The 18,789-nt window shown below is 36.5% G+C and overlaps 1 protein-coding gene across 3 annotated transcripts in view; it reads left to right on the top strand.

Annotated features, from left to right (window-relative positions):
- Window positions 1-18,789, top strand: part of CDK6 (cyclin dependent kinase 6) — a 111,513-nt gene that overhangs the window by 27,824 nt on the left and 64,900 nt on the right. For all 3 annotated transcript variants that reach the window (XM_088150574.1, XM_088150575.1, XM_088150576.1), the window contains exons 3-4: window positions 6,526-6,661; window positions 16,991-17,158. In XM_088150574.1, the coding sequence (XP_088006700.1) occupies window positions 6,526-6,661; window positions 16,991-17,158 (304 nt within the window). The remainder of the gene's footprint in view (window positions 1-6,525; window positions 6,662-16,990; window positions 17,159-18,789) is intronic.

The following is an 18,789-nucleotide window of genomic DNA, read 5'->3' as shown; positions in this document are numbered from 1 at the left end:
ACAATTACAGGTGGTACTTACAACCAGTCCTCAAAGTTCTGGCCATTGCAGTGCTCTGTGGTCACATGATCGCAATCTGGGCACTCACCAACCAGCCCAGATTTTCGACCATCGCAGTGTCCCGTGGTCATGTGATCATGATTTGTGACCTTCCCTGCGGCTTCCCACAAGCAAAGTCAATGGGGAAACTGACAGGAATCAGAAGTCACAGTCATGTGAAGTCCTCACTTAATGACCTGTGGTGATTCACTTAACTGTAACCGGGGACTGCTGGATGTGCCGTTGCTAAGTGGCACAGTCATGTGATGTTGCGCTTTACAATCGTATCACTTAAGTGACAGAAATTCCAGTCCCAATTATCATCATTAAGCTAGGACTACCTGTATAAAAACCTTAACCTACCTACCATTTAACTTTACTAATAAGATGTACAGAAAAACAGCCCTACCACCATTCTCAGCTTCTGCTCGCAACCACTTCCACCTGTTTTATTGAGTAAATAGGTTTTCAGATCCTTCTTAAAGTACATACAAGAATCTGTGGATCCAGAGTAGGAGCAGAAGAGAATTCCATAAATACCATGTACATTTCTAAAACATCATTAACACTTAAAAAATGTAGACTGAGTATTGTTGTTGCCATTTTGGAGCAGTTTAACTACTGAGACATTCCCAAAAGACAACTTGTAACTGTGGTTTCATTGAGAGCGCTGCATGGATGCCTTCTATTTCAGAGTCATGAGTGAGACTTAAATCTACATTTCCATTGAAATCTACAGTGTGCATACACTACTGATCATAAAATATTCCTTCCTCAACAAATTATTTAGGCAAACAGGCTGGTATTTACACTGAGGCCTGTATTGTGTGAATTAGTCAATTGTGATGGTCCTCTAGCAGTTCCCATAAATTTGGCCATCAGGAATAATGCTGCTGTGAACATGGAAAAGACTGATGTGGATAGGCTTGTAATATATCATTCAGCTAACAAACAGCTGTCAAGATATAGATAACCACAAACTAACTTTTCTATCCGCATACTTTTTTCTAATGTGTTTACTTAGCATTTTTGAAAAAGAAAAACAGTGGACAAACAAGCAAAAAGAAAAAAATTAATTGGTATAGAAATATAATATCTATAAGTAGATAAAAGAATTGCCAAGTTTGTAATGCTCAGTGTATCTTTGATTGGAAATTAACCATGGAAAACATTAAGTTACATTTAAGTACATTACATTGTTATAACAATGTAAGAAATAATTAGATCTCTGAACTAAGTGCCAAAACCTCCATTATTTGGTGTTTAAAAATACAAAAATGAAAAAAGAGGTAAGTAAAAACATAAATATTAATTTCTAATTTCTTCTTTATTGTACTCCAACTAATGTACAATATTTATAGACACTTTAAAAAATTGTGTGTTTGTGATTTCAATTCTTTAGTCAGTATTTTTTATCTTAAAAACGTGTCCGCATGTTTTAATGGCAGCTACTCTGGAGTATATGCTAACAAAAGCTAATGTATTTTACAAATTCTAAAATTAGTTGTGTTGTACTACCAACAACAACCAACCCCCCAACACTGCATCCTATAGTTTTATTGCTTTAATGCAACAAAAACAAAAGTAAGAACAAAACATACAAAGTATAAAAAAACCAAAAGAAAAAACTACAATAATGAAATTAGATACAACAAACAATTATATATATTTACGAACTAATACAGCTCAATTTTTAAACAGCAAATTAAAGCTGACTACATATAATCGAATTTCCCAGTCTTTCCATTCTGCTGATAAAGAACTTAATCAGATCCTGAGAGTACATATTTCATCAAGCCAATATTATCTGGATTGAAATGGATTTATTCTATTGAATTCTATTAGATGAAGAGGTTGACCAGCATTGATAGGGGAGATATATTTCCAAGGAAGTGTCCATAGAATTGTACCTTAAATCTTATTAAAACTGATTTTTGATTTGGTTATGGAAATGTCTGGTACCCTACTTGAGGGTCTCTTGGATCTCTTTCATTAGGAAAAGTTACGGATAAAATTCTGCCGCTATGCATTCCTGTGCCCTGGAGAGAAGGACGCTTCAGGATTATGAATTACATTACAATCATATACTCCCAATTCACACTTACTGCTTTTAGTTTTCCTGTCTTACGAATAGTCACTACTGAAAGTGCTTACTTGTGTGCATATTACATGAATATGTACATACATAATTTGGTCCATGCTTTTTAAAATTCCAAGTTCATAAGAACCTCAGCTGTAACCCCTTCTCCATGGAACAATATACCCCCTGAGGGCGGGTCAGCCCCCACCCTATTAGCTTTTAGGAAACTAGCAAAGATGGTTCTCTTCCAGGAAGTGTTTGGATTGTAATCAAACAGCAATTAGTTTCATATTTTCTCTTATCACTGTATTATTATGGACATTTACTTTTTTTTATTGAATGCCATTAGAGTTGTTTAAGTTGATGATATGTAAATCTTCTGCAGATAAATATTGCCAGAACATGTCTGATGACTTGAAAATGTATAATTTTTACACATTAAACTCCTGATTCATACTACTGTGTTCTTACGTGCATTTACTTTGTGACCTTAAATAAAAAAGGAAAGATCCAAATTCAGTCCTGATTTTGGAACGTAAATTGCCTCAGTCGGTCTGTGAGATGACCTGAAGTACAATCTCATGCTTGGAAAGGGGCAAATGAGGTGAAATCCTTTATGTTTCCTGGATGTCAGCAGTTTTCAGTCCCACTGATCATAGCACCTTCTAGATAGGCTTAATTGGATGGCAGTGATTTCTCTTGTATCTGGATGACCGTTTCCAGAAGGTACTATAGAGATTATTGCTGTACCTGAGGCAATAATATTATGGGGTTCTTTGGTGCTCCTACTTCTCAATGTCTGTATGAAACTATTGCCCAATTAGGTGCCCCTAAGAAGTCCACCAACAGAATACCAATCATATTTTTCAAAAGTCAGTGTTCTGAGATGTATTGTCTTTTCTACTAGAAGTCATAATCATGACTAACCTTACTTATTAACACATACCATTAAAACTGTGTGATAACATTTAAGAAATTCAAGAACACAATCCCTACTTCGAAGAAAACCCCCCAAACCAAATAGTAATATACAGTTATAAACTAAAACCCTTTCAGTTAAAAAGACCTAGCAGTTATAAGCTTATTATTGCTCTTTAAGAGGCATGCAGAACGTTGACAGTGTTTATGTCCTGCACAGTGGAATCTTTTTAAAAACCTCGCATTAGCCAAAAGAGTACCTTTGCCAGTTGTATTAATACTTGGCAAAAAAGGTGTTTAAAAATTAAGTAAATGTTGTTGAACAGACACATTCAGCTAGAAATATTTTCCAATGTTTATGTTGAGATTTCAGATCTTCCTATCTCCTCTGTTGTTTGTGTGTCCTGAGGTAGATGATCTGTATAAATACATTGCAAATGATTAAACCCCTTTAAGGTGTCAGGGTATTTAACCTTAACTAGAGACTTTAACGTAAAGTGGTCTGGCTGTGTAGAGGCAGTGCAACTTTAAATTCCTTCTCAATAATTTTTTTTAAATTTTTAATAATATTATTGAGGTTTAAAAATACAAAGGTAAAAAGACTAATACAAATTAAGAAAAATATAAAAGAAAAAAAGTGCAGAGAGAAGGGCAAAAATAGGATGAGGGAAGGAAAGGGAACATATATATATATATTTATATAAAGAAAAAGGATATATAAGAACATTGAATGGCACTATTTTTACAGTGAACAGAAAGTTGGATCTCTATCCTTTGGCCTGTAGGAAGCTTCCGCTGCTTGAAAGATTGCAAAGTGTTCAGAAGTGCAATTTAGATGTGGAGACAGAAAATAATTGTTTCAAACTGTTAATGTTCCATGGAAATTAAATTGTACAAATAAAGATGTAGGATTAGATAATATCAAATGGCATAATTGTTAATCTCTCAGTTGGTAGAATTCATCTTTGCATTAAAATGGCCATCACTGCTCTGTTTCTAAGGGATATTTAGTGTATTGGAGAATTAAAATGCACACGCACACACACACAAGCTTAATTGCAGCAGAATCTGCACTATTCCTTTATCTGATCTGTGGAAACAGTTCTACTTTTACTACCCTAGTTTCTAGGGTCAGATAATTCATAATCCAGGCCTTATATGAGCAGAGCAATCCACACACTGATGATCTAGTGGCTAATTTACAGTTTAATAATGGAACATATAAGTCATAGATTTTTTTCCCTTTCCATGATTCTCCTCCTCTAACAGAATACTGTATCCAAAAGCTTCCTTTTTCATTAAAGGGACAGATAGTCCAGCTACTCTAACATCCAGCCTGACAAGTCAATATAACTTATTGTTTGCCACAGCTTCTTTTTTCTGAATATATACTTTATAAAATGTATGGGGGTATGCTATTTTTGTTCATTAGATTAGAATAGAATTAATCATTACTAGCCCTTTTGTCATGTTTTGGTAGGAAATACTTACTAGGTTACAGCATCTGTTCAAAGTAATACTGTGTTGTTTATTGAAAGTTAACATTTCTCTTTATTTCTTTCCTGTGATACAAGAAATGCTTCTTAAATCATATTTCAGTTCTCTTTCACTTGTGGCTGAATTTGGTAAACTATAGTGAGTTCCTTTCACATCACTCTTGATTGGAACTTCTGTACATAGCTCAAGTAATCTTTGAAATGGCAGATCAGTATCAACTGTACTATAGTATCAACTAGACTATATACTGTGCATTTAGTTTTTTTTTTTTTTTTATTTTACTTTATCAAATTTATATGGCTGCCCATCTCACACAAGGTGACTCTGGGTGGTGTACAAGGAAACCAACCATTAAAATTGAATATAAAAACCTATTAAAACAATTAAATAATCATATAAGTAAAACCAAGATTATGAGAGGGTTAATTAAAGTTACAGCTTGATTCAACTCTTTGTTTCTTGGGATATTAATTCTTATCCAATTTGTGAATCTCTTTGATATCTGGAGATAAAAAAAAAATTCTAGACAAAGGCAAAGTATTTTCTTGACTACATTATCTAGTATTAGTACCTGTGTGGTACTATAATGTGAGCAACTTACTTACAAGAAGCAGATGATATCTTCAAGAGAGAGACTGTAGTTGGTGGAGACAATTGGAAGTAGAGCCTGGAAAGAGTGTATGTCTAGGACAGATGATGCTGAGAAAGTAACTCACTGCTTATTCTCCCATATTTTCTGCTGCTTCCTGAGTGGTTTAGTGATGGAGATAATCCCGCCCCTTCTTTGAATATGCAAATAGCTCTATGCATGATGAAGTTTAGTTGAGTTACTATTTTACTCTATAAATGGCCTGCACTACATACTGAAGAGAGAATAATATAATCAGACCATAGTTCAAAAAAAATGAAGACTTCATTGCTAACATGAACACATCTTTTGACGCTCAAAATGGTTGTGGTGCAGGGCTTGCCTTTTCGCAATGTGGCTTTCATGGTGAACATGGCAGTCAAAGTTTTTTCGTTTTTGAAAATATAAACAGGTTGCTGTAGTTTGCTATTTTCTTATGATGTTTTGAGAGAGTATAAAAATGGATGGTACAGATAGAAAAGTTAGGTTCACATAGAGGGAGGAATATGGGCAGAAAAGCAACAAATCTGAAATATCTTATAACTACCTTCTAATACATCACTAGAAGCTTATAATATTGTGAGATATCCATTTTCTGATCAAAATCAGTGTGTCCCTATTGTGCTTTAAGGTACAAATGCTTGGTTAACAGGGTTCAAGTCATTAAAAAAAGATTATAAACAGTAAATAATGTATTAAATTAATATTATGAATTATGGTTGTTGTGACAGCTTAACTTTGCAGGTGGGTGCACTTCCAAACAAAGTGTTGGACTATCACAACCAACAATTCTGATTTTCCCTAAAATATTTTGCTTTCCAGCACAAAATGATTTTAAAAAATAATTTAAAATTAGATGGATAAGGAACTTGGCAAACGTTTTGGAGCTCATGTGTATTTATAGCCTACTTAATAAACTTGCACTTTATTTTTACAGAACACAAAAGAAGAAATGCATACTGAACTGCCTTATCACAAGTACTAATCCATACTGTATCCCCGACTGCTCTGCAGACACCACTGACACCCTTGTCGATGAAATGAAATTCAACAAAATGCAACCAAAAAACCCTCCAATGAATATATAAATGATTAGTTGTGCAGTTCTGTAGAAGATACCCAAGTGGTATAATGCTGTAAAGAAAAAGTTCAGCTTTATTGTATGGAACATGTCTTTCGGGTTTAGAATTTTGGCCATCTTGATCCCTTGTCACTATTGAAAAATGTATTTTGTTCTGGAATGGAATGAATTCAATACTTTTTGCTTTTCACATTTCATCCTTAGTAAAGAGATACATTTGCATTGCTCTTCTAATGGTTTCCACCCCTTTTACTTAGCATTTTTCTTTTTTATCCTTCTTAGGTTATTTGATGTTTGCACAGTGTCCCGAACTGAACGAGAGACGAAATTAACACTGGTGTTTGAACATGTTGATCAAGACTTGACCACTTACTTGAATAAAGTTCCAGAGCCTGGCGTTCCTAGCGAAACTATAAAGGTATCAAAAGGGGGGGGGGGGTAGGGAGGTTTGTACATAATTTTATGGAATAAAATTGTTGAAACATACATATAATAAAAAGCTTTTTTGAGGAAACGTGTACCAGGTTATACCTAACCAACCATAGTTTCAGATCTTGACTGAGAAGATATTTAATCAAACTACAGTTCATGTTGTTGACAGATTGGGGTTTCTTGCCAAGTGCAATCAGAAGTGCCTAAATTTCATCCATCAGTTATGAAGGATGAGGAACCAGAGGAGAAGCTTGCCGTAACTTGTGCTAATGCTAACAAAACCATAGTTTCTTTTTATATTTGAAAGGCCGGAGTCTTTAATATTAGCTGCTAAAAGGAAGGAACTACAGCTCAGTGGTGGGGATCATGTTTTGCATGAAAAAGATTCCAGGTTCAGGAGGCATTTCCTTCTATGGCTTAAAACGACTGCTGCTACTTATAGTAGAATGAAAATGCTGAGTCAGATGAAGCAGTTGAGACAGCATAAGCAACTTCCATATGTTCCTATGGTTTTGTTATCTTTTACATGATATATTTTATCTTACATTAGTGTATATTGCTGGGGTAGACGTGGGAAAATCACAACTGTCTACAAAATACTCAAGAATTTGCAAGTCACAGAGTTCCCCTGGAATTATATTGCTGAATTTTTGAGACAAAATTGTGATTTTTTTTTTTTGATGGAATGACTTTTCCCCTCTTTTCTGACCTTTTAAAGAATTAACAAATTAACATGGAAGGCATTACGCACTATAGGTAGACTTCAGGTTGTGACGGCAATTGGGACCAGAATTGCCATTGCTGAGTGACACGGTTGTAAAATGTGACATCGTGTGACCATGTCACTTAGCAACGGCAGTTCCGGGTCATTAAGCGAGGAACTCCCATGACCGTGACTTCCAAATTCTTGTCAACTTCCCCATTGACCTTGCTTGTGGGAAGCTGGCAGGGAACCCTGGAAATCGCGATCATGTGACAGTGGAGACGTTGTGATGGCCTGAATTCTGTGGACCAGTCATAAGTTGTCTTTGTTCAGCACTGTTGTAAGTTTGAATGGTTGCTGAATGAGGGTCGTAACCCGAGGACCACCTGTATTTTCTGGAAGAACACACAGTCACACACGCACAAAAATTAGAAATAAAACAGAGAGGAACAATTTTAGTTTTGCCCACTCCAGTGACATCACTGGGTTACCGCCATTTTAGTGTTGCCTGTTTAAAGAGCACAGATTAATATTGCTATTGCTAACAGTAGCTTTTCTGCTTTTTCTGCTACTTTTTATAGGAATGACAGTGCTTGAGAAAACAATTCTTTCTCTGTTGAAGGTGGTTCCCCTTCAGGAGTACCATATTTTTCCGTCAATAAGACGCCCCCATGTACAAGACGACCCCCACTTTTCCAACCCAAAATTAAGAAATCAATATTTTAAAGATAGTGCAGAACACATTTTTATTAAGTAATTAGATAACATTTACCTGATACACTCGGTGGGAGGAGGTCCAAACCGTCTCTCTGCAGCTCTATTTCCATGCTCTTTTGCATAACTGATTACATTCAAGCACGAGTGAAACTGGCGATAGCTTGTCTCTGCAAACAGACTTCCTCTAATTGGTTTGTTCAGCATCAGCTGACATCAGTTACATAAGGCTCGTGATTGGAGGAAGCCTGTTTGCAGAGACAGTATGGGCAGTTTCACTCGTGATTGGAGGCTAGAAATAGGAGGAAGCCTGTTTGCAGAGACAAAGTATGGGCAGTTTTGCAACCGCGCGTTTCTCTCCTTGGCTTACTTCCTTGAATAAGACGCCCTTCAATTTTTAGCTTAAGGATTTTAGAAAAAAGTATTGTCTTATAGTCGGAAAAATACGGTATGTCCCCCAAACCCCACTACAGGCCAGTAGGAATGGCAAGCAGTTGTTTGGTCCAGAGCCCGAAGTGGGCAGGGCCACCCAGAGGCATATGCAGGTGGGGTCAAAAAAGTCAAGTTGGAGGGAGCAACCAAGTGATTGAGCCCCACCCCTTTTTATGTGCGTGCAATGCAATTTAAAAAGGAGTAGGGCTTTGATCACCTGCTTGCACCCCCATCTTGACTTTTCTGACCTCCCCTGCAGATACCCCTGGGGCTACCTGTTCTTTCGCTTGAACACGCCTTCACAAGTCTTTTCTTCCTTTCCCTGTTTCTGACAGCCTTTCTTCTTTCTTTTTCTGTCCTGCTAGGAAAGGAATAGAAGTCAAAACTGATTTGAAAAGGAGCTTTGAAATTAGGCTGAGGGCCACATATGGAGGGTTGCCCACCCTGTTTTTATGTATATTGTTACTATAAGGTTCTTAATCTCCTCCAAATAGAAAAGTACTTACCTTTCTTAGGTCTGTCAGATCAAAATTTTATGAGACCATTAAGGAGGTTTACTAAGGCTAAAACATTCAAAAGACAAGGAAGTGTGTGTTGTGTTTTTGATATACACTAGAGCTGTGCAGCCATCCTGATTCAAAAAGGAAAAAGTGATTTGGAGTACACATTGATGCATATATCGTGCTTGTCAGCAGCTTCTTAAAGGAAGCTGTGTCTTTTTTCTGGGGCATTGCTTCTTTGGGGAGTTGGCTGCAGGCATGATGTGCGCATCAATGCGTGCTCCAAATCATCTTTTCCCCTTTGAATCGAGATGTTTGTACAGCCCTAATAGGCCCTTGTAGTGCTCTATATTAAGGGCGTGTTTAAAAAGGAAAAATGTTTAGCAGCTCTATAGCACACTGAGTTATAAATTGTGTGTTATTTAACTTGGTTTCTATGCTCTATATTGTTTTAGTAGGTGTTCAAGAATCTTGCTGGATATGCATGTGGGAATGTGAAATGTGGGGATTTGAAGTGTGTGTAAGGATATATGCATGTATATTACTGTACATATATCCCTGTACCAGATATTATTTCTATTCACGTCCATGCAAGTTGTTCCAGAAACCTTTGAGAAGACATTAAAAAAGAGGAAGCAACAATTATAAGCACTTCTTTTCTAAGCATCTAAATAGTGCGTAGCTTTTCTGCTGAAGTCAAATAGACTTAGCAGTTAACCCTATGACTGACTCTTGAGGATGACGTCAATGGGGGAAAAATCCAAACAGAAATTCTCTTAAAGTTTGCTTCTTTCCAAATGTATAAAGATGTGTACTTTTCCCTGTTTTTTTGTTGCCATGTTCTATAATCATCATGCTATTCCATTTTCTGGTTCTTTTAAGTTTCAGATCTGTTCAAATAGAACTTCCTTTATTTTGAGAATGTTTTTAACTTTTAAGGGAAGCCCAGACAAAGGCAGACATTATTGGAAAGTTAGAGTGTAGCTGCCTGCAAACAGAAAATGATGCATGGAGACATGAATGAAGTACAGAGCTGTACTGTTTGGGTGCTTAATCCTTTAGAAATTTGGCCGATGAAATTATTTTCACTTCAGTAAAGTGGACCTAATATTGCAGAACTTAAAAGCTCATGCAGTTTAAGAGGAAAAAAAAGCACCCGGTTAAAACCCTTCTGAACTGGCATTTCTTCAGAATGGAGAAATGACTAGACGTAAACTGTTTCCATTCTATCCTCTTCTCTTTCTCTTTTTTGGGGATGGGTATCTGTCTTTTTGTTTTTGTTTTGTTTTTTCTTCTATTTTTTACCCCCCCCCCAAAAAAAACATCTGTATGCATGCAGAATAAGACCTGAGGAAAAAATCTTTCACAAAGGGCTTATTTTTAATGTGGCAAAGCATTCAAATATTTACTTACTGCACATGCATATAAAGAGATACAATAATTCCAGAAGAATAGTATCACTTTATTATTTTTAGATGTGTATTAGCTTTGATTTTTTTTGTTCTGATATCATGTTAAACCATATTTTAGTATTATGTAATTAAGCTCTCTGCTTCTCTGGCATTGGTCATTTGAAAGTGTTCATAATGTTTCCTTTTGTTTTCAAATAACTTTTGTTTCTCATTTGTTTAAGCAACCCAACTGCATAGCCCACAGTTTTAAGTTGGCTTGTTTTCAACAAACAGTGGTTAACATTAAGCCAGAATTTGTTGGGTAAAGCTATTGGTAAGCAAAATCATCTAAACTATTTACAGCTGCATCAGAGGAGAAGCGAGAACAAAGAGCAAAAGTTATAGGATTTTTTATCATTTTTTATCATTTTACCCAACTAACATATTGAGTACATTTTATTTTCAAGGGTTTTGTTCATTGCTGTGACTACAGATAGCTAGCAAACAATCTTGTGCTGACTTCATAAATAATATGCCTTGACTGTAGCCTTTGCACTTATAAACTATAGGATCCTCCAGTCTAGAAGAATATAAGAATTGTAATTGTGAGAGAACAACAATAGTTGGAATGTTTGAAGTCTAGCTGTTGAGACTGAAGGTATAAATCAGTTAAAAGCCCTAAGTATGAGAAAAGCAAGTTTGTGGGGAAGATTGAGGGTTGAATAAAGGTCAGGTACAGAACTAGTCAAGAGTCAAGGAGATAGAAGAAAGAGTACAGAAAAACAAAAGAATAAGAAACAGCAATTTGAAAAAAAAAATAGGTAGAAAATGTGCCCCAGATTCATATTTGAATGTACTTTTGCGAAATTGTTTTGAAAACACATAGTGTAAATGAGGCAGGATTCCATCTCAAGCATAGTGGACTTTCTCCTTTGTTTTAATTGAATCACATCTATCATCTCATGCTCCCATTATAATATTTTACAGTATATAAACACTGTGCTGCATCAGCCCAGTTTCACTGATAGTGGGTTTAAGGTTATTTGGATGTTTTCATGACACAGAAGAAGATATGTGCATCAGTGCTTAGGATGTAAGTATTTTATTTCACTTGTAAAATATTCTGTTTTATTTTCATTGGCAGATTGACAATTTGACCAGCATAACTACTGATGCTTAATCATCTAGAAAGGGACATAATTCAATGGTAGAGCACACAGTGTGAGCTCCAGAGTCATTCTCTGGTTTTTCACTGCCAGTTGGTAGCAGCAGTACTGAGCTGGGTAGTCCAGTGATTGAGCTTGGTCTGGGGCAGCTTCCTGTATTTCTGTTTCTTCAACCTTGGTACAGTATTTGTTTGAGAATTGGACACTTTCTGTAATCTTGTTGCAGCTTCAGATCTCAGTAGGCTTATGTTACAGGCTAGCAATGGAGATTCCAAAGACTTGGCCATCCATTTTTATTGCAGCAGCGCAAAGACCTTTTGGAGCGAGGCAGTGTGCACGTTAAAATAAGAACTTGTGCGTAAAATAATTTCACTTGAAGTTAGCTTTAACAAATATTCCTCTTCGATAAGTGAAGCAAGAATGTAAAAGGGAGGGGAAGATGAATTCTGATTGTACTCCTCCCAAGTCTGTACCCTACAGTTTAACAAAAAAAGTTCCAAAAGAATGCATAGGATGTTATACATATAAAAGACTCTAATGAAAGAGTATACAGATGTCTTTCATGTATTTTAAATTGGAAAGACTAATTTTGAAGCTAAAAGGAAAACAACAGTGTGCTATGAACCATATGCTTCATATTACTGAAGTATGTCATGCACAGGTCTGCCACTCAGTGAGAAACAACACAGAAATAGAGGAGATGTTGAAAAAAATAACTTGTGGGAAATCAAACCATCCCTAAATATGTGTTTTATTATCTTTGGGTGTTCTTTCCTCAGTTACCACCATGATGAAACCAGTTCCCAGCATCCATGAAAAAGGCTCCCCCTCACACCACATATCAAGATGCAGAGCAGGGTGACTGCACACTTGTGTTGGGTGAGAGGAATAGAAGCAGATGGAAATCCTCTTTTGCAGCCAGTGGTGTCATTTCTATCAAAGCAGCTTACATTGATGCCTGAACACACTTTTCAGGGATGCAAGATTTCTATAAAGCCATAGTTGGGCACAGTGCTATGGAATAAACAGAAACCAGATTATAATTGCCCATTAGTTTCCACTCAGTGCTAAACTGAAGAGAGTAACAAATAAGAATTGTCAATAAAAAAACACAGAAAAGGTCAAAAGGCAATGGCAAGACAGCTTAGGGTTAGTTCACATATGACTAGATAAAATGGTTACTCTTGTGCTACTTTGCAATATATCTATCTGATAAAAGCCCTTCTCATACATGTTCTCCATATATAAAGCTAAATCAGGGAAGATTTTACCCAGCTTCCTGGATTTTCTGGACATTTTGCCCAATGCCATCTTAAACTTCTATGTCATTCCTACCTCTCTGGAATGTTTGTTTGCAGCTAATCCATGCCTGATTCATATAATATATTTATCTTGTCTTTTCAGCATGGTTTGATTTTTTTAAGTGTATGAGAGGTGAGTAGAGTCATTGAGGAAACTGTTAGACATTATTGAGTTAGTTGGATCAACACTGTTAAAGAAGTTTTCCTCATTTAAAAATTAACACAAAAATTGTTATATAATGTTCCATAAAAGCCTACCGAAAACTGCCTGTATTTTGAAACATTGACATATCAGCCCTTGTCCCATCTCCCACCTTCTATCCTTCTCAGAATTGTACTTTCTAAAATGAATTGTGTCCAAGCCCATATACACTCCTCTTCATCCTCTTTAAAAAAAATGTTTTCATAGGTTTTCTCTTCGAAAATACATTGAAACTGCCCCCATTGCCAACTTATATTTATAGCAATCATTGTAGAGATAGCTTCATATTACTTTGTCTTTCCTCCTCAAGAAATAGAAAATTGCTTTAAAAAAATAGGAAAAATGCTAAAATTATCCAGAATGCTGAATTTTATCTAGGAACTTGGAGTCTATCACTGTACACACAGAATGAAAATAAGAGTTCTCAGAACACCCCACAGAAGAATCCTTCGGCCTTGGTGTGACATGTCAGGGCTGAACTCAAAAATCAGGGAGGTCTAGGATCCAAAGTGGCTTGGCATGGGGGGCAGGGTGTTAATGGTGAAAGGGATACCTTAAACCGTGCAGGATACCTATTTTGCCCTTTAAAATTCCCCATCTCCATGCTCTCACATTTTGGTCCTATCCACCAAGAAAGGCTTTAGAGGCGGCAACAAGAGACTGCATGTGGCCTTCACTTTTCACACTTCTGCCTTAAGCATTGGTTTTTCTGTTCATTTTTGCTCTTGCAAATGTATTGAAGATAACTCTAATGTAGTTAGTGAAGTCATGCTGCATTGTGAACTGCAAAATCAAGAACGGTTCTCTAGTATAGATAACAAAGACCTACCCTAGAGTGATTGATGAGAACATTATATGCGTGCAATGGGCTGGAAAGTCATCATCTTGTCTTTTCCTTTGCCACAGGAAAGACATACTAGAGAGATCTCTTTTCTTCTGGCCCTGCATAAGAAGGGTTTACATGGCATGGAAATGTGTTACACCAAGCAGAAGCTCATGAGTTTGCAGGGCACACAGTAAATCTGTTTAGTATCTGAGGCACAAAAGAGAACAGCACTCTTTTGATAGTGATGCCTGGCCCCTTTCATTTGCTTTTCTAAATATACCGTTTGCTTCCAATTCATTGAGTGGCATTTTGCAACAGTACATACTTTCGTGTGGTAGACTCTCTGATTGGTGGGTGGTTGTTTTTATTCTTAATTGGCATGAGTAAATGAAAGGTTACTTAGGCTCTGATGTAGTAGAGGTACTTCAGTCTGTTTAAAGCCGTTTGCCAAACTACAGCATCTGTTTTAACCCTCTAGATTCATTCTCCATGGAGTGATTTGTAGTGGGATAATATCCTAACTTCTCACCAATTGCAACAATTCCTTGATTTGCTAGGTTGTGTGTGTGTTTTTTTTATAAAACTATGTGTTCATCTTAACTTTTCATTCTGTCCAGTTTCTTTGTCAGGTCCAAGTTCCTTTGTACTTTCACCTCTTCAGTTTTGTTGAAAAAGTATGTCTGACACAATACATAGATTTTAAACCTGGAAATATATTGACTCAGCTTCCCTCTTTCAGGACTGGGAAAGACCTTTCAAACTTGTAAAATCCCATCCTCAGTTGCCATAAAATTAAAATGTTTGTATTAATAAACATGGCTTTAGGCCATACTTACTTACCATGCTTTTCATGATTTAGTAACCATGACTGGCAACTGTTAGCCAATGTAAACAAGGGAAAGAGAATCCCAGTCTTGTGACTAGATCTAGTTCCCATATCTAGGTAAGCAGGGCCAAATGAGTGTCCGCCAATCTTTGAGAAGAATGGAAGTAGAGTTCTTCTTTTCCATTTTCTTCACTGTGATGTCTTTTCTTCCATACTTTCCAAGAAAAAGATCAGTGGGGAGGAATGGGCTTGGTGTTTGTTTCCTAGCCTAATTTGTTGCCTGTTGATATTAAGCAGAATAAAAGAAGGGCAGGAGCGTCTCCACTGCTCCATTCATTAGAAAACACTGGAAGGGTATTGGGAAGAAGTCCCCATAAAGTGTATGTGGATAAAAGGTAACCAGCACCCTTTGAAGAGGTGTTTAGCTTGGGCTGAGGAGCTAGGCATAATCTGAAAGCACAAAGACTATGCTGCCAGTCAGTCCTATATTGTTCTATTTAGGGACCCTAGAGAGCAAACTGTTATGTTCAGTTTCTTTGCAATTAGAGTCCAAGTCTATTTTCATAATTAAAATGTTCTGCTCAGTTTTTTTGTTTGGTTTGTCTTAAGAAGCAGGGTTATTATTTTTTTTTTTAAGGGTGACAATTCTTTGTTTATCTAGTACAGGTTTACCAGACTGATCTGCTAAGAATTTATTCCTTGCTGCTATTCAAGTCACCCTTAATCTAAGTGGGGGGGGGGAGTGCAGATTCACTTATTTGAGCAAACTTGAGCTCCTGAGCCTGAAGCTGCTTGCAAAAGCATGTTCCCCTTTGGTGCATTGTCTCAGCTTCCTAATCACTGACCAGCTGTCTTGTTAGTGAATAGAACTGTGGGCCCCTTGCCATGTTTCATGTGAGGTCTTGGCTGGATGGCCAAGCAGGCAGCCTGCAGCCACCGTCAAAGCAATTCGAGAGATATTGGCACAGCAGTGCCTCCATTAATATCTGTTGTCACATGCTGTCATGCAACTTAAACCAGAGAGGAAATGACCGTTGGAGACAGAGGAAGTGTGCTAGTGGCACTTGGTATCCTCTACACATTGTCCTTGAGGTTAAACAAGTGGATACAATTAGGTGATGTCCATAAACAGCTGTTAGGAAGCAGAAACTGAATTTTGGTCCTATAACCATGTGCCTCTCTTCTTAAAAAGAAGAATGCTCTCAGCAACAGCCATCTCTTAAGTGTTAACAATAGCTAACAGAACAATCTGGTGAATGCTTTTTCAGATATAAACTCGATTTCATTCAGTAAAAATTACTGCTTGGGGAGAGCATCTAGAATTGGGTCCTCTGAGCTGAAGCATTAAATCAGCCAATGTTATTGTATGTTAATAAATCAGCTAATATACCATAGAATGTTATTTGAAACAGGATGAAAAGCCAATAAGACACAATTCCATGTTTCATTCATATAATTTTGCCTTTTCTCAATAAATCCTCAGTTCAGGTTCTTCTGATATTTAGAAGATAGATAGACCTGCTTCGTGTATCATTTTAAGCCACAATTTGAATGTGTTACAGTCTTCTGTGTTCATGCAGCCTACTAAACTGAAATTCTAATAAAGCCCTTTAGTGATATTTATGAAACGTGGAGCCAGTCAGTCTCTTTTAAAATTATTTGTTTATGAAGATTTGTAGAAATAACAAATATATAAGTATTCTGTAATGTCCCTTTCACCAAATTAAGAAAAGTACTTAGAAATCTTTCGATGAGTAATCTGGCAACATTAACCTGAAGATACTGTCAATATAATATAATGCATAATTCTCATATTTATTTTCAACATGGAATGAAAACAATGCAAAATGTTTTTTGTTTTATCTTATTAAATGAATGTAGTAAATATAATTTAATAGAAGCAGCACAAGAAATAACTCTTAAGTATGACATATGGTCACATAACCATTCATAAAGATTTTTCAGCAAACTAATAAAATGAAACATGGAAATTGGGCCTGAGCATTAATTTACCTTCACACAGGTATATCAATTTGCCTGTTAATGGTTAATGAGAAACCTTTTTTCTATGTCAGCCCCTTTGAGAAATTAGTATATGGGTGGGTATAGTACTATTGTGTATGTTTATTTGCCAGTTAATTCCATTGCTTTGAATTAGGCTCACTTTCTAATAGGTATAGATATGAACTATTCCAAAATCTAATACTTCTGCTTCTTACCTTTCCATCAAAACATTTGATTCCTTATTCCCTAGGATATGATGTTTCAGCTGCTACGAGGCCTTGATTTTCTGCATTCACACAGAGTGGTCCACCGTGATTTGAAGCCCCAGAACATTCTAGTCACCAGCAGTGGACAAATAAAATTAGCTGACTTTGGCCTTGCGCGGATCTACAGTTTTCAGATGGCTCTTACTTCTGTGGTAAGTTTCAGTGATCTTGCGTATTTTTCAATCTAATTCCAAGATTTGGTTTTATAGAGATGTTACTTTATCAGTATGAAAAAAACAGTTCAAAAATTCTAAATCGGAGTTCCTATCTCTCAGCCCTTCCAGGTGGTCCAGACAAGAAACCAATACCACGAGTAATAACACTACCTTTACTCTAAGGTTACAGTAGCAGAATCTTGCAAGTCTGAAAGGACTTCCCCCCTCTCCTGCCTTTACTTTACAGAGAACTAGGGAAGGTCCCTTCTGAAATGCTTTCCATGCTCCCATTCCTTCTGTGGACTGAGATGCCTCTTATCTGACCATTGCCCTGGCTGTGGCTCTTCCTTCTCCTGTCTCAAGGATATTCCCACAGACCATTTCACTATCCCAATGCTCTCTAAATATGTTAGGCTTCCGTAATCTTCTAGCCAGCATGGGCAGCATGCAGCCTGGAAGACTGGGAGTTAAAGTCCAGTGTATCTAGTGGTACTTAATCGTGGAAACTTGAGACTAAAAAGCATAACTTATTTGAAGCTGTTGTATTACTCAGGAGAGGAAGAATTGCATTTGCCAGTTACTGAGACTTATAGCAATTGGGCTAACTTATTAAAACCAAGCACCATTATATTTGTTGTTTTCTCCCCCCATCCCGCAAGAAATGCAGGTAGGATTATATTGACTGACAAAGCAATGCTTGTGCAAAAGTGGATTTTTTTTTTTGCATAATATCCTTTTTTATATTTTCTACTTCATTAAACTGGTTCTACCTTGATGGAAGCACCTACGTATAACCCTAAGTATATAATACAATTAGCTATGTGTACAGTAATTAGCTACTAAACAGTTTTGGGGGTTTGTTAAATTTTGGATGGATTCATTAAAAAAAATGTTTTTTTATCCTTTTGGTTTAATCATATATATGAACCCACCTGTTGTAGTTTATAAAGTGTGATTTATTTGTATCGACCTGACTGCAGCTTGTTCAGAAAACATTATTTAAACAAGTCATGGCTTAATATTGTCTGTGAACCCAGAAAGAGATAATACTTAGAAGGAGACCTGCAACTATCTTAAGGGTAAATGTAGCACTAAAAGAAAAAAACAGTAAGATTATCATAGAAAACCCACAAATAAAATATAAGAGTTTATGGATTTGTTTAAAGTGATCATTTGTATCTTGGTATATTTGTATGGCTGAAGAAAGCGAAATAGAATAAGAAAAATGTAGAATAATAAGAAATAGTCTTATAGTAATCTTTTGGCGATCATATTAGTAAGAACTGCATTTATACTTTTATAAGTGCATTTCTTACTAATTCAGCGTAATTTACCAGTTCTTACTTGAGCTCTCCTCAGCATACTCATTGCTGAAGCTCATTGTTGAAGGGTTGTAGGAGGTACAGCAGAGCTTCAGGGATAATTAATAGGGAATAATGATCGCTGAAAGACAGGCAAGCTTCCTAGTCATCTTTATAGCCTACTCCCCCATAAATTGTACTGGAAATTAAAAATAAAATGGATCATTGTAGAACATTTTCTTCTTACAGATGAGGCATTGCATACTGGATGTAAGTGATAAAAAGCATTCCTAGTTATAGGCAGGCTTCTTCAGAATCAAGGACAGA

Source organism: Python bivittatus, unplaced genomic scaffold (genome assembly GCF_059951505.1).
Source record: "Python bivittatus isolate LINGU-HERP-01145 unplaced genomic scaffold, Pbiv_v1 ctg000610_np1212, whole genome shotgun sequence".
Classification (NCBI taxonomy): Eukaryota; Metazoa; Chordata; class Lepidosauria; order Squamata; family Pythonidae; genus Python; species Python bivittatus.
This window is presented reverse-complemented; position numbering and strand designations above follow the sequence as displayed.